Raw genomic sequence first — 25,452 nt, 5'->3', positions numbered from 1 at the left:
CTTCTGTGGTGAATCGGGTTCGAGGATGCTGCGCTCGCATTGATTTGTTAGTCTAGTCACAAAGGAACTCGTTCTCCTGATAAGTAACATTTACAATAATGTTGCTATATACAATAATATAGGAACTGTAGCGTCAAAAACAAAAAATCGACAGTAGGGTATATTAAATTTGGTGACAGAACTTGTTTGTTTTTAATCATCTCTAAATAAAATTTTTACTCTGACATATTCCAGATACAAATACTTCTCTCATTAAAATGAGACCAAACACGGCACAGTTTGGAACTGTATTTATGTAGAACCTCAATTATCAGAACTAATCGATTATCCGAGCCAGAGTGCTAGATTAAACCTTCACCGATTTGTACAATAAACCGTACTGCATATGTGAAAGAAGTCTTTTAACAATGGAAAATTCTGTCACACATTGCACAAAGGACATGGGACACTATGCATTAGGCTAAGACGTTATACATACTCTACAGACATGTCCCCAACAGACCCCGTTCAGGTCCCTCTTATAACACAATCGGGAACATTACAATTCCATTGAAGAGGTGAAAAAATGACTTCGTAGCCAGAGAAACCTTTTTCCGTAGAGGCATCTATAATGTACTAACTGCATGGGAAAAAGTAGAACAAAATGTGAATACTTCGAGGCATAATCTTGTATGATTCCTTTATGAATGAAACCTAAATATCACTTGAAAAAAGGCACCGAATTGTTTTGCACAGCTATCTATCTCCATAGTCGCGAGAGCGATCCGCTCCTCTCGACGGCTGGTGCGGGACTCCGTTCGTTCGCTGGCGCTCGCCGAGTGATCCAGCATCCTTGCTCCCACCATGATTCGACTCTCGGGTCCATAGCGCCTCCACTATAGCTGTTCTAGCTGCCACCACCACCGTCGCCGTCTCCACCACCACCACCAGCACCACTGGCATCATCATCGGCAGCGGCACCACCACCGTCGTCGGCGTCTCCACCACCACGCTTGGCCAGCACCGGCGCCCGAGAGGCGAAGGGCCCCGAGGTCTCCGCGCTGCGAGTCAGTTGGCCGACATGAGCCGCGCGCGCTGGGGCTCTCGGTGTTCGATCCTTCGCTGAGGGTGGCTCTCGTTCGCTCACAGAATTATGCTAAACCGGCACCCACCCCCGCGAAACGGACCAAGATAGTCGCGGGTTAATCAGTGGCACGGTGTTACCCTAAACTGGTGTAGACTTCTTAGAACATCTGTAGACCTTTTCGGACCTCTTTCGGACACGTCGATTCATGGGGTGACGATCCAACGACCCATAGATCCGCGTGGATCAATCGGACCAGTGTGATAGTGCCGTGCCGTTCAAGTGAAGTCAGTGATACACTGATACGTCCAGAAACTTTGACAAGGTTTTACGTGCGAGTGGATTTTTCGGAGGACGCAGCCAGGATTCGTCGATATTCAGTGAGTCGATTTTTAGTTCGATTGGCAGGAATGTATTCGAGTGAACGGTTCGAGTGGCCCACCGAAATTCGTTTCTGAGGAAACTTGTGACGATTGTGGGATTGTAGTTTGATGATAGGACGGATATAGGCTGTAGAGTTTGTAGGGGAACGTTGGAACTTTTTTGGGATGTTGTATGCGGGCTTTTTTGAGGATTTAAGAGGTACGAGTTAACCCTTTTGTGAACAATTTTTTGGGTTACTGATGTAGATCGTGGGGGATTCTGTTGAATTTGGACCAGTGCCTAGATGAGACTGCTCGTTCATAATTGAAGACCCTGGTGCAACAACCGGGCCATTTTTCAAACTCCGTTTTTCTGTAAAACTGTGCTTGCTGCAGTTTTATATATTTTTATACATTGCTGGTTGGAAGGAGGGATTACACTACTTTCATTATGTGGGTTTGCTTGATCGTCAGCATCGATCAGAGAGAAATGAATATTTAATCTCAGTCTCTAAAGTGTTTAAAAGAAAATATCACGAACTACATCTCTAATTAAGGATTAAATTACTATCTAGTTGCACTTTAACGAAATAAATACATAGCAATATTGTCCATACGTCGACATTTGTTCCCCAGAGGCCAATACGCAGCATTTTCATTTAACGTTTTGTAGTCATTCAGCATAAACTGTTCCCTGGAGAAAGACATTATTTTCTGCCATACTACAGTGTTACGCACTTAAACACACGCGTTCGCATTACAAACAACAATACGCGAAAAACATAAAAGTACGTGTCCCGCATACCTCCCGGCGCTAGAAGCATCAAACGGTCTCTGTTTTTTACGGGAATTTTCATGAAAAATTGCAAAAGTGGTCTTATTGAAATCATAGCAGAGCAGACGACTTTGATTAACGACAGATTACGGAGAAACCTTTACAATCCTGCACAATTTTTACCGTTTGTATACTTTCGGAGTAAAAATTGTCATTCCTCGGCAACGATACGAATTTTATTTTTCATTCTCTTTAGCCTTTCAATCTTTAGTGCAAAGCTTGGGTCTGTAAGATTCATAAATTGAAGTTCAAAAAAATTTAGCAATATATAACTTTTCAATTCATTGTATAATTATTAGTAAAATTAATCGATGTAATATTTACATAACGAGAAAAAGATCAATTTTGAAATTTTGACTTGCACTACATTCATAATCACCGGCACGAATGTCAATGAAGAAATTAATACTTCTGGCACGCGCTGGACGGTTAAATCTTTTGAGATCTTCGCACCTGTAGAAACCTAAAAATTCTGTAGAAATCTCCACGAATCCGTTCACTCGAAGGTCGGTGCTCGAAACCGTTCGCTCGTCGGATCCAGAATCTTCTTTAATTAAAGCTTAATTCCGTCGATACAGTGGCGTAGAGGTTCGTGTTCGCGGCGCTCGCCGAAAAGCGCTGGTAAAAAACAATTTCGCGGGGTTAACGAGCGCATCCGGAGTGCACTCGAATTAGGCGTGCTCCGATTCATGCGAGCGCGCGCGGGCCCGCGTTTTCGAGATCCGGTCACAGTCGAGCGGTGGTAGAGCTCGACGAGAGAGTCTGCGTGTGTGTGTGTGTGTGTGTGTCTCTGTCTTGTTTTTCGAAAGTTCGACGAAATTAGGAGGCGGATTTTATCTCGGAACTCCCGCTGTGGCTTGAATGTCCCCTGGAAGCGTATTTTAAAAAAGCCGCGCTTACGCTCGACTTGCCTCGGAAACCGCTCTCGTCATTGCTATTCAAATTAGGCTACCGCGGCGCTGCTGCCCGCTGCAAATAAAGCGATTCTTATGCCGGCCCGCGAATTCCCCGGCTTGTCCGGTTATGCTTGCTGACCAGATAACGTTCGCTGTTCACCCGAACCGCCACGATTTATTGGCTGCGCAAATTCGTTCGTTCAACCCTTTCTGTCGTCCATTCGTTGCTCATTCAGAAACGATAGATACGCGTTCTATTATTGAACGTGATTGTTGCAGTCTGTGCGTTCACCGGCAGCTTGCACCCAACTAATGAATCTATTAATCATGATGTCAATAACCAACCTCCGATTTCTTTTTATAACGTTTGTAACATGTTTCTTGAGAAATAGAAAAGTTATTGTAGATTTTTACTACAATTTTTACAACACGAGAAAATTTTGGTTGTTCACATACGGGTTCAAAGAAGAATTTGTAATAGTATGCAGTTCTGTTAGATGTTTCTAGATTCTTTAAACAATTTGTGTTATCCACAACGTCGACGAATAATTAAACGGTGCACATAATCTGCGCCATTTTCAATGATACATTTTGAATTGCCACAACAAATTATGTACATGCCGCGAACGTGGAACGCAAAAAAATTCGGACTGGATTCTTGACAAGCGTCACAGTATTTACAGCCGGAAGAAAATCGATTAAAACCGAATATCGCCGTGGTAATTAATTCGCACCACCGAAAACCGATATTATCAATCCCGGGCAACCTCATTTCGCTTTCTCGTTAGTTGCCCCGCCGCATCCCGTCGAACAATTGCACGGGGAGTTTGAAGCGATTTTCAAACATTCACCGACTTACTTTTAGTTCTAGCGGCGACCTAATGGGTTTTCGATTATTCAGGTTGCACGCGTCTATCAATGTCGCAGTCAATAATTCCGGCTCGCGCGCGCCACTATTAAACCTCTGTCGGTTTCGTTCTCGCGCACGTAGCCGCATAAAATCGCGACTTTATTATTCAACGAGGCGGCCATCGTTAGCCTGTTTAAACATTTCATGTAATTCCGCTCGATTTCCAGCGACGCGTGGAGCCGATCGAGCTTGGTCGATTTAGCTCGAGAGCCGAAAAGATTCGCGAAACGAGCAGCCATTGTCGCGATTCATTTGCTGGCCGTGGGTTTATTGCGTTGCCGTTCGGAGCAACAAGTTTTAACGAATTAATTAGTGACGACCACACGTGTGATTTCATCCTAAAATCTTTCAATTGTTCGGTTGGATTTCGGTTGTGTCATATCTCGAAGTGAAAAAAACAAACTGGATGATGTTGGCCATACGAACGAACATAAACCACTATTAATTCTCCACTACTTTTCTATAAGTGTATGATATGAAATCTAAGTAACTACTACAAGAACGATGGTTGTATTTAACTCTGCTCGAGCGAATAACCGAAAGAATAATGAAAAACATATTGGTGAATAGAAATGTGATGAGCACGGAATTCAATGAAAATTTGCTGCAGGTAGTGATATTAATGTCAGATATTAATTCAACCGCGAGTAGCAGACAACGCGGCGCAATTTTCTGATAAATCCGCAATTCCGCGTTCGAGAACGTAGCGGAAGATACGCCGGGGAATCTCGAACAGCCAGGACGAAGGTTGGAGCTTCCCCGATACATATTTCGCGTGTTTACGAGAGAGCGAGGCCGCGCCCCTCCCGGGGTTTCTCGAACGGTGTGTGTGCATGGATCTCGCGTAAATCGTTGAGAACGTAGTGCCGGCATTACGGGTCGTACCGAACGACGTGATCCGGTACACGTAATTCTAGTAAGTGCCCTCGAATGTTTGTAAATCTCCGTTCGACGCTGCATATGGCCGGCTACTTTACGATTATGCGAGATCCGGAGTTCTCTGGGCAATCCGCCGCGCCGGAGCTAGCCAGGCCATTTATCTGCGTCCCGGGACGCCGAATGCGCGATCCCTTTCGCGTGTTTTTCGCGAACGCCTTATGGCACCGTGGAGACCACCGGGAGCAATCCTCGCGAGGAGCTTCGGCATCGCCACCGGAAAACAGCGTTTATGGATCGCGTGGGGTCCTCGGTTTGAAATTCAGATCAGGAACAGATGCTACCTTTTTGTGCGCGACTTGTCCAGTGAATGGACACTTAAGCTGAATGTTATTCGATTTATTTTTTTGTATAAATGCAGGAATTTCTGGAGTGGAACGTCCGATCGAAATTTAATTAATTTTGTAGCTTTCCCATTGTTTATCATTTCTGTCTTGGTCGACTCGCTTTTTCATCTATCAACCGTTTAATCCGCCCGGAAGAGCTTGTCCATTTCCGACGATCTTAATCGAGTAGTTTATCGCGACGTTACGAGCTTGCAATTCCCGGGAATGCAAATGGCGAGGGCGTCGAAGATCGCGTCTGCTCCCACCCGGCTGTGTCTCCGTCGCGCGTCGGAACGATCGATAATTCACGGTCAGAGACACACCGTGTCGACCTGTACGATTCTTCGAATGGGATTCAATTGTCAGTTGGCGAGCAATTTCGCGCGGCGGGAACGGGCCTTGTCCGATAACACGCCCGTTTGTCGTGCCCCCGTTCGCGAAACGAGAGAGAGAGAGAGAGAGAGAGGAGAGACTATTGGAAGATCGGACGCGATTTCCCTCCCGACAAATCGATAACGCGAAATTGCTGACCATGCAAGCCCGATCTATAGTACACAGAGAGATATATAGAGAGGAGGGGAATCGTTGTTTGCGACGCTCTGTTAACCTTCTACTAATCGGGCTCCGCGTGATCATAGACGCCGCTAACGAGGATCTATCGCGGGCAACGCGACTAGAATAATCGCAGCTCGAATTCGCCCCGGTCGTCGCAATCAATTAATAAGTGGCGTATCGAGCCGGCGCGGCGGGCCATTGATGCTCCCGTATTAATTGCGGTCGCGATACCCGAACGATAATTACCTCTTTGTCTTCCTTTGACGGGAACGACGCCCCCGAATACTCTCGCCGCTTCCGAGAAAACGATAAAAACGCTCTGACGACGAACGCTGCGAATGCTCGACGGATATTATGGTTATTCAACTGTGCTGCCAACAATTTTAGCGCCGAGGAAAGTTACACGCTGTCGGCTGCGCCGAGAAAAGCGACTGTTCTAATCTACGGATTCCTCTCTACTGCCATAAATTTGACATTTTTCGCTGAGATTTAATTTCTTTTATCGATACTGATAAGGTTAAATTACTACCTTTGCATACATCCATTTTTTGCCACACAGTTGGCCTAGATTTACGTCAGGTTTCTGTCAAAATAATGACATCCGGTTGAGATCTAAAACAGGAGGAACATTAACTGAAACTGCGCACCCACCAATTTTCCGTCACGAACCTGCAAAATCCGCAGTGTAATTACTGCCAGCACCAAGACCAAATGCTAACTCTGAAAGAAAACAAAATATCTGATAACAAGCCCCGACCAAGTTTGCAGAACACCGAATTAACAGCTCCCCAAACACCTGGAAGGTTAAACCGAGTCTTGGGCATTTAATTTCCGGGAGGCTTTGCTCACAGCTTGTCATTACAACGGCAGAATAGCTCGGAATTATCCTACCCAAGAGAAAGAGAGTTTAATGAATTCCGGGGGAAGGGGGCGGGGGTAGATTGCTGGGTAATCTCCTTGTCAAAAGAATTCATTCTCCTCGACCGGGGGCGTACTTTCGCATCGAAGAACAGCGACCGGAAAAATTCATCGCGAGTTCAACTGCGCGACTAGATACAGAGCGCGAGGCGTCGACAGAGAGAAACCGTTCGGTTCGAGCTCGTCATGTGACGTTCATTCATATAAATAACCATGTGCCCGGGGGGAGAGCGAGAGAGCGAGAGAACTCGAGCGAGAGAGCAGATAAGAAAAATCGAGCACTTCGAAAACGATTACGCGGAACAAGATCCCGCCGCTGACTAAACATTTCAAGCGATGGGAGGCGGGCCGAGGCGGAGGAACGGGCGGGTGACTGCGTTATTTGACTTTGACAGACATTATTAACGACTAACCGACCTACGCGCACTCGCACCAGCGTAATGATCCCGGCGTGTTCGATGTTCGAAACAGAAGAGAGAGAGAGAGAGAGAGAATGAGAGGGATTACGGGGAGAGAAAGTTTCTCTCGCACGTCTGTCCATCCGCCCGGAAAATAAAGAACTCGGGTGAACTACGAGTCGTGCCAATGGATCCTCTTATTTCTGCCCGTCGTTTCGTTCCTGTGAACGCGACACGCGCCGCTTTGAATGTCCCCCGTCAACGCTGTTTCTTCGCTTTTCAAGTCTAACTCTCTCTCTCTCCCTCTTTCTCTCGCACCAGCTCCGTTCTGCAACGCTTCGCAACGCTTCGTCGGGACACCGCGACTTCCGCTCTTTCTTTCAGCGACGCAACGGTGAAATTCGCGCGATCAAGAGAGGACCGCGGGAAACGCTGCCATTCACCGCGAGACTCGTTTCACGGCGGTCGGATGTGCCCAAGGAATGCGTGGAAAACGCGATTAAATATTGAGCGCCCGGCGAGTCGCTCTAAGCGCGTGTTCCTTTCGCGACGCGCGTCTCCGCGCTGCGGTAGTCTGATAGTCCGCGAATTTCAATAGTACGCTGATTTTCAGATACGTGAAACGGTTCCTCGTGGGCTTCTTTGTTTTCGCATTTTTTTTTAAACTCCTCGATGCATGATTTTCTCCATAGTTACAATAAATTAGAACTTCTTCGTTTCAGCCCTTTCGGAGGTTTCTATGAAAACTTGTGTTGCAATTCGCAGAACGAAATCGCGATACAGAAAGCCAGTTAAGGCTTGACATAGATTGCCGCCCATACGAAGCACAATTGAAATATTCCATGGAGCGATACAGGATAACAAAGAGACAAGCAACGAGACAGTGGAATTTCTTTTTCTCGCGCGTGGGAATCGAGGGAAGTTTCTTTTTGGAAGACGGCCGGTGGCGGCGAAACAAGGGATGGATACAGAGATCGTTAATCTTCTCGATTGGATAGCTCCATTCGCGTTTTTCTTGCGGGCTTTTTGCCGGCGTCCGGGCCGCGTGCGGATCCGCGGGCCCGCGTGATTATCGAGAGGATACCGTATCGGTTACCTATAATTACCGAACGTTGCTGTTTTTGCATAGATTGCGATCGGGACTTCCGTGATTGCGGCGATCTGCGGCCCGTAATCGACGGCCCCGTCTGAATATGGCACAAGCTGATTGGTAATTACAGAGCCGGTGTGGGCCGAGCCGACCGGCAAACCTGTGCGATTTGTCTTCTGCCGCGTCTACGCTCGGACAGAGGCCGTATCGAGTTTTCATCGTACTGCTGACAGGACTGCGAAACTTTTCAGCAACTGGGCGTCGTCGCGCCGCTCCACCCGTGCACACCACTAGGCTAGTTTTGCTGGTCCGGTTATCTCGCCGCCGGAGATACAGTTTATAAACATATCCCCATAAAGGTGTCGCCGGATTTTCTATTTTATGCGCTTGTAACTTTCATGGACGATTAACCGAAGGAATAAAGTACGATTTTCATGGCCGATGGGAAGCTCGCATGAGATACAACCCCCCTCTCACATCCAGCTCTGACTGCGAAAACGCACGTCCTTTATACAATATAGATAATATAATTGTTTTCTGCAAGAAATAGTTGACTGTACATTCACTGTCATATACAGCTGTATATGTATTATTTACAACAAATCGCCAACAACAAACAATAACAACGAACAACAACAAATCGAAGTTGTCAACTAGAAAATTCCTTATTGTAAGCATGGAGTACAGTTGTCATTAATGTACATTTCTACATATAAATGCATAAAGATTAGTCTTCAAGGTAAGACTTGAAGGAAGTTACGCCACAACTAAACATTATTGCATCCACGAGTTGCAGCTGGGCAGAAACGCGTGCGACGCGCGACGTTTTCCGGTTCCGTTTGGCACAACCGTGAACACGCTCGGAACGAGATGGTGTGTCACGACGCCGCGCCGCCGACCGCGACGCCGTCGTCGCCTCGAAATGGCAGGAAACGCTCGGCGCGTGATGAGAGTGCGTAAAGCCGGTCGTACGTTTCCATCTCCCTCTCATTTATCCCGCTTTCGCCATTAAAAACTCCGCCGACGTAGCCCGCTATCTTTGCCGGAGGATCGATCCTTTGCTCCGTGTGGTCGGTGCATGTATCGCGGTTTCGATCGGATCGCCTGGGCAACAATGTTGCGCCCTCGAGGAGGAGGCTGAAGCCGGGGCCACCTGGCACGCGCAGGAGACCCACCATCTGCGTTCTCACGGGCTCTTTCTACCTGCTCTCTCGAGAAGCTGTACACCTCTCTACACGCGGAAACCGTGTTCACGCTTCGACGAATTTTCCCCGGCGAACAACACGGAATCGCCGGAGCTGTCTTCGAGGGCCGATCGATCGGCTTGCCGGCTTCCGGAACGGAGGACGTCGAGTATAATGGATACAAATCGATGAGAGATCCGACCGATACCCAACAGATACGACGATAGATAGCGGAAAGGGATCCGGCGTTTCGGATCTCTGGTAAATAACGCGTGAATCCGATCTATTGGAAAGTTAACGCGCGGATCGACAGATAAGGGGGCGTGGGTGACGGGACTCGGCGGCTTATCTTGTTCGGTTCAATTAGGCTCTCTTTTGTGGTATTGTTGTGTTCGATACACAATGATGAATTGGGCTACTACTGGGATGAATTGGGATCTTTTCGTTTTGATTAAGAATTTCGTTGGAAGAAAAATTGTGAGATACAGCAAATAATAACATTTTCGAGACTACGTATTAAGTTCTCAACCAAGAATTATAAACAAATGGTGACAGAAATGGACCAGGTAGATGAAGATTAATTTTGTGCAACGTCAAGAACTATTTTTGCATGGTGCCCGGAGATTTCTAAGTGACTGAGCAGCTATCGTAAATCGTTCGCAGCACACCTTTCAGTTCCTCTAGACCCATGAATCCTCCTAACTCGAATTAAACTTTGTTCTCACGTTACCGGTACATATTGGGAACGGGCCCCTCTCCCTCTATCTCTCTCCGGCCCGGGGGTGGTTATTATTAAAAGTTTCATAATGCGGGGAAGTTCGGAGAAAGTTTGAAAAAGAACGACGCCGTAGATCGTGTTGCACTGTACGCCCGGCTGGTGCTTAACCGAGTGTAAGTTTCCCGCGGAAACTTGAGCTTTATACTTTGATGAGTGTTAATTCCGGTTATAGCTCGCCGCGTGTGTGCGAATCGAGAGCATCGCGGGCTTCATTCTTAATAAACCGACTCGGAATAAGAGTATCTACGACCAACGTTAACCGGACTATATATTCCTAGCACTGACTCTCAGGAAATACTCCCGTAGGTATTGCATTGTACATGAGTTTCTAAATTGGAATTGTTGAATAATTGTGTAAGTGACCTTGTTAGCCTGACAACTTTGATGTGTTTGTTAATAAAGTTTGACAACTTTTATTTTCATCGATTATCGATCTTTATACATTCCTGGCGTCAGAAAATTAAGAAACTGGACAAATAAAGTGCTATATGGTTACTGTTTCTGGCAATTGATGCAGACAATTTTTGGTCGAATTATACTTCCAAGTAATTTTTTTCCAATAGCACATCGTAATTTAGACATTACTACAGCCTGGTCTCTGAAGAAGAATCCCGGAGTACAATGACTTGTGATAATTAAAAGGAATAGAGTTTTAAACGATTATCACAATGTCTCAATAAATGAAGATACAAGATCCAAAATATTTTTATATTGCCCTAGAAGCGAAGATAAATCAATATGCAAATAGGAGTGGTAAACTTCCTTGGATAAACGGAGTACAATATTGAGTCAGCAAACAATTTACCGAGGACAAACCGCAACAAACAAGATGAGTATCTCGGGTATCCCGAAAAGAAGACAAGCCGAAGCGAATCAGCTCACGTCGTCCAATAAACTAACACGACCGGCACCCCCATTCATCAGGTCCCCGGGAAAAAGTATGGTTGCGATGCGAGTCAGCGAGCGATGGACACGAGAGATTAGAGGAAAACCGTATTGGGAAACGAGTTTCTTCTGGGGGAGGATCCGCGTCAAGATCGCGGTACGGATAGGCAAAAAGAGACAGAAAAAGAGAGTCGAGAGGAAGGGGGAGAAAGAGAGTTGAGGGAGTAAAAAGCGCACGTTCACCCCCGTTGACGGATATTCGCGTCGCGACACCGGTGCCGGCCACGCTCTCTCGTCTTGCGTTTCATATTCATGCGAAAACGTCAAATAACTTTCACCGCGGCGAAAATCGCGCGTGTGGGAGGCGCGTTTGATCCTCTCTGGGTCCACGGAAACCTGATGGCGTCGTTGACTCGGCTAGACGGGCCTCGCACACGTGGCCTCATGGTGTATTTTCAGCGGCGAGGGTCCCGACGCTCTTATTCGTCAACCGCGAGTCGCGTTCCGTCCTAACGAAGCGATCAAAGAAGTCGCCAAGGTGTATTTCAATTTCTCCGTGACTCCTTTGCGCCTTGAACCCGGGAGGCTGCAGGACGAAAGTCAAATTTCAAGTTCCTGAAGCTCACTTCGTAAAATTCAAACGCTCTTCGACTAGTTGTAGCAACTCCGGAAAATTCTTACATCACGTTGCTTCAATATCGCCCATTAGTCTGTCTCTTATTCTTAACACAACAGCCATTCATTCAATTTATCCTCTACAATGAAAAAAACTATAATAAAACGCGATTTTAACGCTCTGACTCGAAACAAGCGAGATCGAAGGAGATCATTTGCTCGAATCACGCCGCAACATTCCTAAAAGCCGACAAAACATTTGGTTTTTCATTTTCGCCACTCATAATTTTCAACCTGCAGCATTCGCCGGGAGAGGATCTTTTGATCCGTGGAATTTCCGCGGGTCAAAGCCGTCGTTCAAGGGTTAAACCAGGTCCTGCGAAAGTCACTTTGATCCGGGGCTCGTCCCTTTCACTGAAAGAGTCTCTCTCTAGAAAGACGTTCGAAGAATTCAGGGGTCGGGGGCGCTGCTCTCTTGTAACGTGGTCACCAAGCAACCCCCTGGGCACGTTGCGGAAGATCGATAAATCGATGAGTTTGTAATGGGCGAGCTTACGAGCTTGTGTCCGCCCGCAGCCCCCCTCAACAAGGGCACACAATGGTCTACAAACCCATAAATCGGCGCCGGGGCCGAGTCCGGTCGAATTGAATCCCCGCCTCGCAGGTAGCCACAAATTTGTACAAGCTGAAGTTGCGTCGCCACCCCCGCGGGGCCTCTTGAAACTGTTGAGAGGAGTCCACACGGCATAGGGAGGTCTGAATCTAGAGAGAGTGAGAGAGAGAGAGGGGGGGAGATTGTAATACCAGGAGAATTCTGATGGGAATTTGATTAGAGGATTTCAGGGACTCTCTCCCTATAGCCGGTGCATTAGAAAACTGAAGACATTTACAGGTGGCCACAAATTTGCACAAACGGAGCCGAGATTGTATCGCCACCCCCGCACGTTCCCTTGAAAATATTGAGGTGTCTGCAGGGTGTATCTTGAATTTAGAGAGAGGGGGAAGAGAATAATGGAAGGTGTGAATCCGATGGGAAATTGATTAGATTTGGGGACCCTGAAGAGCTCCGTGTATTACAAAACTACAGACGACACTATCTTCTTGGAGCTGTTATTTTTCCATTGGAGGTCTAGAGATTCGGAAGATTAGGCTGCTGCTCGGCGATCTAGATATCGCAGGACACCGTGTTAGTCTTCGACAAGGGGGGGAAAACGTTACACGTTACACGCCCTATCGGCCGTATGAAACTCTGTATCTGCGAGGGTCAAGATCGTAGGAAGATAGGGCACGCGGTCGATCGCATGCGTGTGAACTTTTTCGCTGCATCTGCCAGTGGCCTAAGTAACGGCTCTGTCCGGCCCGGTCCGGCCCGGGACCAGTGTATCTTGAAGGATCTTCATCCGCAGGAGGAGACTACCTACGTGGAACGCGAGCCGAACAAGAGGAAGACGAGCGAAGAAGAAAGGAATATTCTACGCACGGTCTATAAAGACGCTCCGCGAACCCACATCCCTCCCTCTGCGGGGGGGTTGACATGTTTATTTCGCTTCGTAATCTTCTCGGATTACGTTCGCTCCGAGAGCAGCACGGCGAGTAAGAGAGAGAGAGAGAGAATGGAAGCGTGTCTGTGGGGGTGGAGAATAAAAAGAAACGGAACCGAAGAAAAGATAGCCTTCGCCCGACGAACGAGAAACCACTATACCTACCTGAGACCTGACGTGTATTCCCTGGATACATTGTGGGCATCTTGCGGTTACCTGCACACATCTGCATAACTTTAGTCGAGTAATAGGTCAGCTATAGGGACTCTGCATATGGCTAATGCTCCAGGGCACTGGAAAACCCATAGGACCTAGGATTTTGAAGTAGGTACTATGTATTTTTTATTTTTTGGTTGCTCCTGACGAAGTCCAATAGAGATTTCGAACGTCCAGACAGCTAATTTTTATAAATATATAAATTCCTAGCGTCCCAGGATTAATTAAACAAATTTTATCTTGCCCACAATTTCGCAATTCAGGCGAGTACATAAATTGAACACGAAAGCAAACAGAGAAGGCTCGAACGTTTTATAGCCTTTGCGAAAGGAGAATGAGCGAGTTTTAGTCCACTAGATTGAATTGCAAAGCAATCAGAACAGGATCGACTGTTTTACAGCATCCTCGAAAGGAAAATGAGTGAATTTTCGCAAGAGGCTCGTATAAGGTGAAATAGTAGTCCCCGTTTTACTGTTAGAGGCTCCACGGACGCGAGGAGCGAACAATAAACCCCGATCTTTCGTCTAGATAATAAATTTCCCCGTTTCGAGCAATGAATCCTTGATCGGTTTAATACATTCGACTCCTGTTTCGAGTAATTTCCCCTCCCCACCTAACTCCCTCCCGCCCCCGTTCCGCGAGGGGATTCATTTGTAACCGGCTGGAGAATAATAGTGGAAACGCGCGAGCATGTTCAACGGAGGAAAGAAACCCCTACCTCGGGAAATTTACGACTCCCCTGGACCCGCGTTTCTACATACTGGGTGATCCTGGAAACTGGGACGGAATGGTGGAGATAGGGGAAATTGGTCGAGGGGTGCGCTAAATGGCGCAATGACGGTTCCAACCCTTCGCAGCGGTTCTTCGTGACTGTGATGAATTCTAATTTTTACTGCTAAATGTTTCCCCTTCCACTAGATTACTTATCCAATTCTGAACATGTATAAAAGCAATACTTCCAGAGTTTTTGGAAAAATACTAAATTATGCGAGGAAGATTTGTTTGTACTACTAAAATGGTGTGTATCTAATCATTTTAACATTAGAGCTTGCATCAACATTTTTTGAATTGAGTCACCTTGCGTCATACAACATAATCCAATGAGGTCTTCTAAGATATCTTTTTCTAATAAAGTACACCCAGTACACTGTTAACAGAGTTTCTTTGATATTCTTCAACCCATTCGAACACAATGTACACTGTAATGACGTTTACAGTTTGAGAACCACCCCTTCTTCGCAGTCACACAGCTCGAAGAATGTAGTTGCAGAAACCGAATGCAGTAAACGGCGAAATTTGTACTGCGTGGTACGTGAACGCATGCAAAGTTATCGTAGCCCGGGGGCGCCAGGGGGCGTCATAATTTATACGGCACTCGGATAAAATGCGTAATACTCCCTGAGCATTAGGAATGTTACGGCGTGCGTTATAGCTCGGCGAGATTACACGGCGGAGAAGCGAAGAGGTTGTGGAAGAAGTTCCTAAATAATACGATGCCGGTTTCCACGAGCTATAGTCGAGGTAATCGTGCAATGTTTCCGGGATATCTCGTTCGAGGGTTGGACTTCTCGGTTCGAGGGTGAAGATCGATCTTTGTAGACCTTTGGGCTTGGCCAGCGGACCCTCGAGATGGGACAAGTTTCGTTAAATGGCTGCCTCTTATTGCGACTAGCTCAATTTCCCCGCTGGCATAATGAATAATGCACCGTTTGTTCGATTTAGCTGTCTACACAACCACTACTTCAATCCCTACAAGTAGTACACATAAACTTCCGAATTCTTTCGACATAAGCCCCTAAGCCTCCATATATGTACTCACCCTAATCAGTAGGCTTAAATAGAATTGCATTCCTTCTCATAACAATTAAAAATTTTTGTAATACGATTCGAAAATTTTTTGTTATTTTATACGAAGATCGGAAGTCAAATAATTTTGTTTCTGAAGTTCGAGTGATTTATTGCACACAGAGGTTGCTGCGATAAATTTCAGTGGTCCAGGTAAAAATCGAGTTTAGGTTTAGATTAGCCACACCTTAGAACAAAACGCCAGCATGGTGCAGCAATCTGTGAACGTAGAGACTGCAGGTCCCCGTTGAATGGTAGGTCCCCCACAACAGAGATTAGGAGCTGCCAGGGACATTGTCCTAGCAACAACACGAATCATTGAGAGCCATTGTACGAGATTAGTCCGGCTATGCGACACTGCACTTAACAACTGCAGCTACTACCCCCACCCTGCACACATAGCAACGTCGCATGCTCTCGATTTTGCTCTTGGCTTTATCTCGGTGCAATTGAGATTCACGCTCGTACCCCTAATCCGGGCCGAGTACTGTAGAGCCTCGATAGTCGCTCGGAAACAGGACTGTAAATGCATGAATACAGATTCGCTTCGTTGAACAACCATAGGCCTCTAGAACCACACACAGCGCGGCGTTATTAAAGATTTTTATGCGGAACAAAAATTTGTTGCTATTTCTAACATCAATTCATTCGATAGAATTGAGTAGATTTTTTACCCTGTCCTTGTTATACCTTTGTAAACCGCAACAAGGTTACAAGCATCCGAAACAGCTGCTTTAGAATCTCCGCGAAAGTCTTCAAAAGCCATCGGCACAAGGGAATGAAGGGAAAGTTATTTCGATCATGATGCATTTATAACTTCGCACCCCAGCAACATGGGAACCCAATAAAGCCACCCCCGCAGAAAATATCCCGTGAAACTCGAACGTACCGAAACAAACAATCATCGACGAATTCCCTGACCGGGGAACCGGTGCTCCTCGAGCAGAGAACTTCATTCGGAGGCAGTTTCCACCGCATTAGACCCACTCTTCGGCGATCGCGGCGTTGTTCCTCTGGGGGGCTAGCTCTCTCGTCTATTCGTTCTCCGTCGGCGCGGAATAGAAACATCCAAAGGGAGAGAACAGTCTGGCAAACCGGTAGCTGAATACTCCGGGGAATCCGGCTCGGTTGATTCCCCCTACCTGTTGTCACGCGATACCCAGGTTGCCCTTCGAAGCTTTTAAACCGCTTTTAAGTCGCAGTTCACCTCGAAATCGCCGGACCGGTGTCCTCAGCGGGGACTAGGTCTAACAATGGTGCTGGGCTGATAAACCGCTATGTCAGTTTTACGTGTTCTAATATTTTTCATTCACAATCACTGAGACTGTATCCACGAGGAATTATTAACTAAACTTTACAATATTCGATTGAATAAAGGAATCTATCTATATAATCGTAAAATAAAAAATTCGAAACCGGTCGTTTGACCAGCTGCTATGGGTCGAGTGTTTAACAATTCGACACGAGTGTCGAAATCGAAACAAAATCCTGGTACATAATCGAAAGCGTGTTATCCGAGGTGGTCGGCAAACTGCGGGCCAGGATTTCAAAGAAGAAGTAGAGGAGGAGGAGGATAATGAAGAAGAGGATGAAGAGGAGACAGGAGGAGGCGACTCGAAACGACCGGACAGCTTGCAGACCGCTTGTAAAGTGGCGAAGAGGAGAGCATCAGCGTAGCCTGCGGAACAGGTCCTGTGAAAAGAAAGAGCTTTTCTGGAGCGGCCCGTTGAATAGCACTCGAGGTTCTCGGTTGCCGCTTATCCTGGTGACGAGGGGCTGAAGAGGAGGGGGTGGCGAAAGAGGCCAGGCGACACCCTGCGGACGATGGTGAAGAGAGAAGGTGGCATTCGTGGCAATTGCAGTGTGAAATGCCATGTGTTCGTCCGTACGGCACGACGTCGCTCCGGTGTCGAGTGTTTTAAGCCTTTGAGTGGTAATACCGGGCACGTTTATAAATTGAGTCCTCGTCCTGGAGGATTAGACCGGGCTCCAGCGATGGGAAATCTGTGTAGGGACGCCGATACGCTCGCATAATGCGCGTTCCACGGGCTCCTCGCCCGTGGATTATTCCGCGTCATGAATCTCCGGGAGCATTCTCGCCCCGCGTCCTCTCTCTCTCCATCCTTTCATCCACATTTCTCCCTCTCTCTCCTACTCTCTTGCTCTGTGTGATGCTAGTCCCTCTTTCCCCATACGCATCCGTTTCCCGTGTTTCTCCGCGGTTTCATCGACTTTCTGCGTCCTCGAGATAACGACCCGCCGGGAATTATCGATTTGACGGCCGCCAAAACCTACGAACACCCCCACACCTGCAGCAACCCCTACAGATAGACACTGCACAGTTCGCGCGGATGGCTAAGCTTATGTTTCAATTAGGGTGGCATCGGTTCGCGCGTCGACACGGAATCTCGATATGTTTTGGTGATAGTCGCATGACGTGATCCTCCGCCTCCAGAAATTGGTGCCGGGGATTTGTACCTTCTTCGGGGAAGATCCCCCGCCAAATAGGATCCCCGTAGCTAATTACGTGATAACGGAATTTTAGCGCCGATTCACGGGAACTATGATTTGCTCGGCTACCGGGTGCTGCGATCTTCTCTGAGTAAGCCGATTAGTAATTTAGCCGGCGAGGATATTAGGATCTCCGATCGATTGCGATTGGGGCGAGCTTAATATTCGAATTGCACCTGCACTGATTGGCGCAAAGAGTTGAGATTTTAGTCAGCAATGAGCTTTAATCAAGAAATAGATAAAGTACTGTTATTATTATCATTCTTACTGATGCCAATGGATAATTTCTTTCAAGTATGTTATACTGATGCAGGAACATATTTCTAAAATATTATCCTCAAAGAACTGAATCATTTGATTAAAAGCGACAACATCTCGGACACAAAGATATTATAGTAAAACTACTCTTCATGATTAAGGTTAGAGCTTGTAGATTAAAATGCAGGAATGCACTTCATTATGCATACTGTTCTATGTGGCAGCACACGGCCTATCACAACTCGATTGTCTTTTATGTTTTTTGAGACCGTGTCTTTTGAAGAGAAATACTAAATGAAATGGATAAATCCTAATATATTAACACTGAATGTACTGAGTCAATAAATGCGTGACTAATAACTCTTGTTTCATAAAAATGACGAAACTGAATGTATTAAGAATTTTCACAATTTTTATTGTAGTATTGTGTGCTTGAACAGGGAGATTCTTAATCGTTCAAAATTGAATACTTCAAAATTGTCGTAACATCGTCCATGATTACAAATCATTGTGACATCCTCCAATGTCGATCGTACAGAGGCAAACTGAGAATCCATCGTTGTCTCTGAATGGTTAATATAAAGAATAGGAAACCGGTGGTGGTAGGTTTAATGTTAATGTTCCAGCCAGCTGTTTCTCGGCTTCTATATGGTCAGGAGTGGTCTGGCTCTAAAGAAAATTCTTCATGCATTTTTCTTCTTGGAAGGCGTGTTACGCAATTTGTACATTTCGAAACGGCATCCGATTTGGCAAGGAAAAGTTCCTGCGCCGAGCAGAGGCCGGGTTTCCAACAAAGACCTCGGAAAGGTAGACATTGACAAACGATCCTTCCGTCGCGTTTCAATCCGCCAATCGAACGGATAGAATCGTACAAGTCCGCTTGCCGACAGGTTTCCCGCGTTTGTTTCCACGGGGGTTTCCATCGAAAATGCCCGGTCGCGGCTTTGAACAACGCGAACAGGCTAGTCCCGCGTAAATATTCAACTCTCCGAGAGTCGTGTTACGCCGAATAGATTCGTTGAATGGTACATTATTGCTGAAACTCTCCTGGAATTCGCGAGGATTCGCCGAACCGGGGTTTCCCACTATTTGGCAAACACGCCAGCCCATGCACTGTTTAATCTAATCTATGTTAGCTCGTTACAAACAATCCTAATTAAACCCGATTGCAAATTATTTTTACGTTCGCCGTTAATCGAATGAGACGGATTTTATCGGCGGAACCCCGTCACCTCTGTGTCCCCTGTCGGCTTTGCAAACTCGATGGCGCGGTACGCGGTTCGTTTACTCCTGATTAATGAACTGCGGATTTCTGTTTGTTGCAAATTTTCACCGAACAACAGCGTCCAAAAATGTTTAATCTGCTCACCGAATTTCTAATGGGACACTGCATTTTGTACGCCGAAAGATGTTAAACACTGAACCATTATTTTTATGCTTTAAATCTTGGTCTTTACTAATTTCTAGGAGCACAAAAAAAATCATATTCTCACCAATTTTGTACATTTAAAAAAATTAATGTATAGACAATCAAGAACAAATAAAATATCAGCCGGACTTTTTAACGAACATGCGAGGAGCAATAAACCGAGAACACCCCCAAACAGTCTCCTACCGGGAAAACTTTTCGCCCTAGCAATATTTAATTTCCCGGTGGCTCGACCGCCGCAGAACTTCCTCCCTTGCAAATTGGACAGCCTCACCCTCGAGCGTTCGGTACAAATAATTCCAGCGCGGAAACGGAGACTCTGGTAAATAATAAAGGAACAAAACGTCGTGGAGCGGCATCGGTGGCTCTCCGAAACTTAATTTCTGCGAGTCGTAGTCGGATTCGATTGGCGGCGATCGGCAATCAGAGAGGAGCCGAATCAAGTTCCAGCTAGACGGCGGCTGGTCGTTAGTTATTAATGTCGTCGGTTATCGACCAGAATTGGCCGCGGGAAGAACCCGACGGGATCTGCCCGTTCGTTCGAAGGGAACGAATGAATGGGCGAAAGGGGAGAATTACACCCCCGCATCGAGGAACGACAAGCCAAGGGAACGAACGAAGGCGCCACGAGGAAATTTCGCGTGCGGGAAAGTGCGCCGGTGTTGGCGGAATATTTAAATGGCAAGGGTTGCCAGCCGGTGCCCTAAGTGGCACTCTCGCCTCTCCTAACCGTCTTTTACGTTTTCCGCTGGAAACAACGAAGCCCGACGTTAAATCCGCGCCGATCCGCTCGCCTTCTTCGGGAGCCCCCATCGCGTGCCGCTTGCGAGTTTCAATCTTGCTCTTCCTTTTTCCTCTCTTTTCTTCTCTTTCGTTTTTTTTTTCGAGGTTTTTTCCACCTTCGAAAGCACGGGACAGCCGGCGGCGGCTGCAGCTCGCATTTTTTTCAACGGCGACGCACCCCTCGTACCGGTGCTCGAATAATAAACGCAGTTTCCGTGGGTTCGAACGCTGTTGAAGGTTTCCCTGTGGAAACGGGACTTCCTGTGGAGCGTGCTACAGGAAAATATTCGTTTCAGGGATTTAATTTGAAGGCCTTGATCCCGGCAAATTACTGATTGCCGGCGCTGTTCGCGGAGGCATAGCTTCTGGTCTGCGTTACGGCTTACTTGTGCTTCGTAATGAGGACGCTGGACGTGCGTGGAAAGTGTATTGCAATTTTTAGAGTGCGTTCAACTCGATTGTTACTTTGATTGACTTTCCTGTCGTCTAAATATAGCGTACAGTGGTAGCTACACAATTTATACTGATATACTCCAGTGTAACGCATAGAAAAATGATTTAAACAGATTATATCTCGTCTCTTGAATATTAATTATCTTGAAATTAATAGGTATAATTGATTGATATGGATCGACGAGATTCTTGTCTGTTTTGCTGCATAATAATAAGAACCCTACATAGAGGCAAGAAATCGTTTGCACGTCCAATTGAATCGTCGAGGTTCGATCGGTTAAATCCTTTAGGTGTTGAACGATCGAGAAACAAACTAGCCGTGCTCGGGTGCGGCGTATCTCGGCTCTCGAATTACAAATCCTCTTTTCTGCTTTACAGGTGTAATCCTCTGTCGGGAGGTTGTTCTCCGGTGAAAGTGCAGTGACCAGTTCTCTCCAGAATATCACGCATATGTCCTATTCGTGGTAAGATGAACGAATGACCCGCGCGACGACGGTGACACGCACGCGATGAGGCCGAAATCGTGTTTCCTGTTCCTGCTGTTCTGCGTGCTGCTGCCTGGCCTGGTGCGCCCCTTCACATCCGGCGAAGGTGAGTAATACAATGAGGTGGAAAAAGTCATGGGAGGGTGCGAGACCCGGCGCAGACAACGCCTGCTGGAGTACCCCGTGGATTCGTTAAGCTGCCTCGTTACGTTTCGATCTGTAATAACGAGCGCTCTGTCGAGGCTCGCGGTCGAGAAGTTAGCTGCTGTCCTTTCGAACTTTTTCTGTGACAAAGATACCTCGATGAGGCTTGATGAAAACGGATCAGGAGAATCGACTCGAATCAAGAGGAAAAAATTACCCGCTCCCTGCCGGTACTGGTTCGTGGTAGAAGGGGAAGGTAAAGTGGGGAGACTAGTCTGAAGCTGTATTAATTGTTTCCAAGTTGCGATCGCGTTTCCTTTGTTGTAATTGTAAAACGTCTCACGTTTGTCGGAGGTTGCGTCGAAATCACAGATACTGTCACTCGTTTTCTGTGAGCAACGAAGTGTTTCCGTATTGAAATTTGTCGTCTGTTGTGTGGCGTTTATGGTCTCAATAAGGCGACTCTTCAGTCTATTATAAAATGGTGCATTTTATTCGTGTATGAGCTCCGAAGGCCGTCAACTGCAACCACACGAATGTCAATGTTATAACGCGTCGAGGAATTGATTGAGGGAAACGGGGAATTACCGTGCAGAAAATTGCAGACAAATTGCATACTTTACACCCCGAAAAAAGAATGAACAAATTTATGTAAAATTGAACAGAATATTTTCGATGAAGAGATTAAGAAACTGGTGCGTTTGACTGATCCTCGTGGATGCGATTCGAAAGTCGAACGACTGACACCTGTGACGGACGAACTAGCCGCACAACACTCTCGGCAAGTTCTTAACTGCCCTTGCTCCATAGATCGAGAGATAAGATAGGAAAACGGGAAACCCGCTCCGTGAAACTGCGACAAATATTTTATAACCCCGGATAGGGCAATTAGCTAGCAGCCGTAGATAACGAATTTATGGGCCTCGAGCGTGTTAGCTTGCCGAGAGTTATGGACATCGAGTTTCTCGTTGCTTCTTCGGTAGATTCGTGGATTTATGTGACTTTCGCTGCGACGCCAGTTTTGGAGGCGAAAAATTGTCTTGTGTGATGATCCTGCACTTATGGGTTATCTACTGTAGATTCTACCTCTCGGAAGTCATCTTCAATAATTTCATCCATTTATGCAACTTTCTCTAAGGCTCTAGTTTCGGAGAAGCTGCTTGGTAATATCGCTTTGCTCACGAATAAGGAGGATCTTAATTCTTCTTCTTCCATCTTTCTTCTCCGAGAGCGGATCCGTAAAACTTTCTCTGGAAGCAATTCTATTTTTTGGACAAAGAAGGTGATTAGCAATCTGTCAGTTTAGACTGACTCTAATGGCGGTGCTCTAATTTGCATTCACCCTGCACACTTTCAAACCTTCCTTTCGCTGATGACAAACAAGAATCCCACGACTCAAGCTTTTCTTAAATAGGTTCATAATTCTGCGAAACTTTCACAAAACTTATTACCAACCTGCAACTGTTAGTTAAAACTGTCCCGAGCGTTAATGAAGTAATTTATTACAAATTGCTCCAGCACTTTTATCTCCTTCGTCTCGTTTACGAGGACAACAAATCCAAAAATTGATCTTCCAGTTCATAGACCCATGCAACGTTCTCAAAACGCAACCTGAGTTTCAAAGACGACCAGCAATTCATAACTGCCATTTAACACTAACCTCAGCACCAGTATGCTAATCTGCATCGATCCAACGTTTCGTTCATGAACACAAAGGATCCTTTTTTGCTGGTCTCTGCATAAAGCTCATAGATCTACGAAACTTTCTCAGGACACTGGACCCAGAGGTGGCTAGCAAAGGGTGACTGGCAATCCGTAACTGTCATTTAAGACTGACCCGAGCGTCGAGGCGCTGATCCGTAATGACCCAACGCTCGCATGCAATCTCACCACGGTTTTCGTTCGCTTGCTCGCTCGCTCGCTCGCGAAGAATCCCGATACGTGGTCCGAGCAGGAAGTTCGTTCTTCCCATCATCCATCACCCATTAGCCCACGCTGCACATCACGATGCGCTAACGAAGCTCGGCTGGTCGCGAGAGGATCGTGCGACCCGGTGAAATTTTCGAAAGTTCAGATCCTGCGAAAAATCGACCGGGATCCATACGCTGGTTGACAGTCGAGACGCGAAAACATTTCCAGCTACCCCAATTTTCAAACCGAAGAACTCGAGAACCAACAATTTCTTTTTGACAAGAAATTTTCTACTGTCAAAATTAGATGAAAACAGATAAAAATTACCTGTAACAATCCATGGAAAATAATAGTTTTAAATACAAAATACAGGAGCTGATTGAACATTTATTTCTATTATTAATAATTTTAACATGCTGTAAATAATAAGTCAACATTTTTGTATGAATTTAATTTGTTCACCGTTTTAAATTGCGCATGCGCGAACGTAATGGCGTTTGGTGTAAGGTTCAAATTGTTGAACACGTGCTCATATTGTTCAGTTCGGAGCGCTAAATCCTGGTTCAGACCACGACGCGCGACGTTGCTCTCCCTCGTTAATAATTAACGCGGCGGATATTTTTCGCGGCGCCAGTCTCGGCGAAATTATGACACGATATCGCGTCGCGATAAATCGTCGGTGTAATTACTCACACGGGTAGGCTCTCGCACGTGTGCGTGCGAGCAGCGGCGCTCTTTGCACGCTCACCTGTCCGCGCGCCGCGCCGGGTGAAAACGGCCTCACGCTCGATTTTCTTAGGCGCCTCCGAGCTCACGATGCTTCATCCCACGAGAAGATGCGCTTCTCTCTCTCACTGTATCCGTGTATGCGTTCGTGCGAGCGGAACGTCGGCGCGGGCAATTTGCATCGGGGTTTCTCGTTATGGACGTGCACCGTGCATCGCTGGAACCGCGTTAACGACTGTAATTATAGCCGCCGGAACGAATATATATGGTCTCTCGCGAGGAACTTTAGGCCACCAAATTGCTGCTTTCTTGGCTATCGGTTAGGATTCCTTCGCGGGCTCGGATAATTTCTGAGAACAGTTACCCTGGAAGAACCGACGCGCACGGTTGCGGTGGAAACGCATCGCCACTTGATTAAGATTTCTTCGTCTTGGGATCCCGCGAATGTTCGAGCCGTTATCGGTTTACATAGTCAAATCTATACGCTACTATCAGCTTATGAATAAATTTCTGAAGAAATGAGAGAACGTTCTCTTGAACTCCCGTGTCTTGAAATTAACGTAGACAATTTTCATTTTGCGTAATGCTCCGCAGTCATTAGGTAGGAACGATTGTAGACTGAAGCTAATATTTTCCTTCAACACGGGGAACTGAAATGACGATTATACTTATCCAAGCCCGTTCAGAATCCATCAAGAATTATCGCTGGCACCCAGGGGTTGCTAGAACATGGTTGAAGAGAAGGATCCATTAGAGCCAGATAGCGAAAAAGTTGAGAGTATTCGTTCCGTCATAGTTCGAGGGAAGACTAACGAGCCGGCCGGCTCAGTATGAGGTCCCCTAACCCTTCTCCAAGCGAAAAGCCGTAGCCAGCTAGGCGAGAACCACGGCGAACTTTCTATCGTTATATGTAACAATTTTTTCCGTCGCGTCGTCATTCATCATTTGGCTTGTCGCGATGACGAGACTCGGTGGATGTGTCGGGGACGCTAATTAGTCGGCCACGTGGTCCCGCGAGAGCACCGAGGAGAGCGAAGAAAGGGGCAGCTCTCTCGCGGACGGGTATAGTCGCTTTAAAACTAGCTCCGGGGGAGCGTAATCCATCATCGAAAACGGCTGGTGTAACGTAACCGTCCGGTTATGCCCACCACTAATCAGCGACGCTGACTTGCCGTATAATTAGATCTGCCTGACCCCCTCTCTCTCTCTCTCTCTCTCTCTGCCTCCACCTTCTCCACCTCCAACATCCTTCAGCACGTTCCTTCCCCTCTCAGTTTGCTTCGCCGAGATCATGCTCGTGACTAGCACCGCGCAGTATGAACACGGGCTTCCTTTCTTGAGCAAGGAATCGCAAAAAGCATGTCCGTGTTCGCGGACTCCCCTCTGCGAGGACGACGCT

At 46.6% G+C, this 25,452-nt stretch overlaps 1 protein-coding gene across 3 annotated transcripts in view; it reads left to right on the top strand.

The window, feature by feature from the left end:
- The first annotated feature begins 973 nt into the window (after positions 1–973).
- The window catches only part of LOC143210131 (netrin receptor UNC5C), a 56,728-nt gene continuing 32,249 nt past the window's right edge, over positions 974–25,452 (top strand). For 2 of the 3 annotated variants that reach the window (XM_076426689.1, XM_076426687.1), the window contains exons 1-2: positions 974–1,443; positions 21,166–21,378. In XM_076426689.1, coding sequence (XP_076282804.1) covers positions 21,297–21,378 — 82 coding nt within the window. In that variant the 5' untranslated portion in view covers positions 974–1,443; positions 21,166–21,296. The remainder of the gene's footprint in view (positions 1,444–21,165; positions 21,379–25,452) is intronic. The other variant, XM_076426688.1, reaches the window with a different exon arrangement.

This window comes from Lasioglossum baleicum, chromosome 6 (assembly GCF_051020765.1).
Source record: "Lasioglossum baleicum chromosome 6, iyLasBale1, whole genome shotgun sequence".
In the NCBI taxonomy this organism is placed as follows: domain Eukaryota; kingdom Metazoa; phylum Arthropoda; class Insecta; order Hymenoptera; family Halictidae; genus Lasioglossum; species Lasioglossum baleicum.
This window is presented reverse-complemented; position numbering and strand designations above follow the sequence as displayed.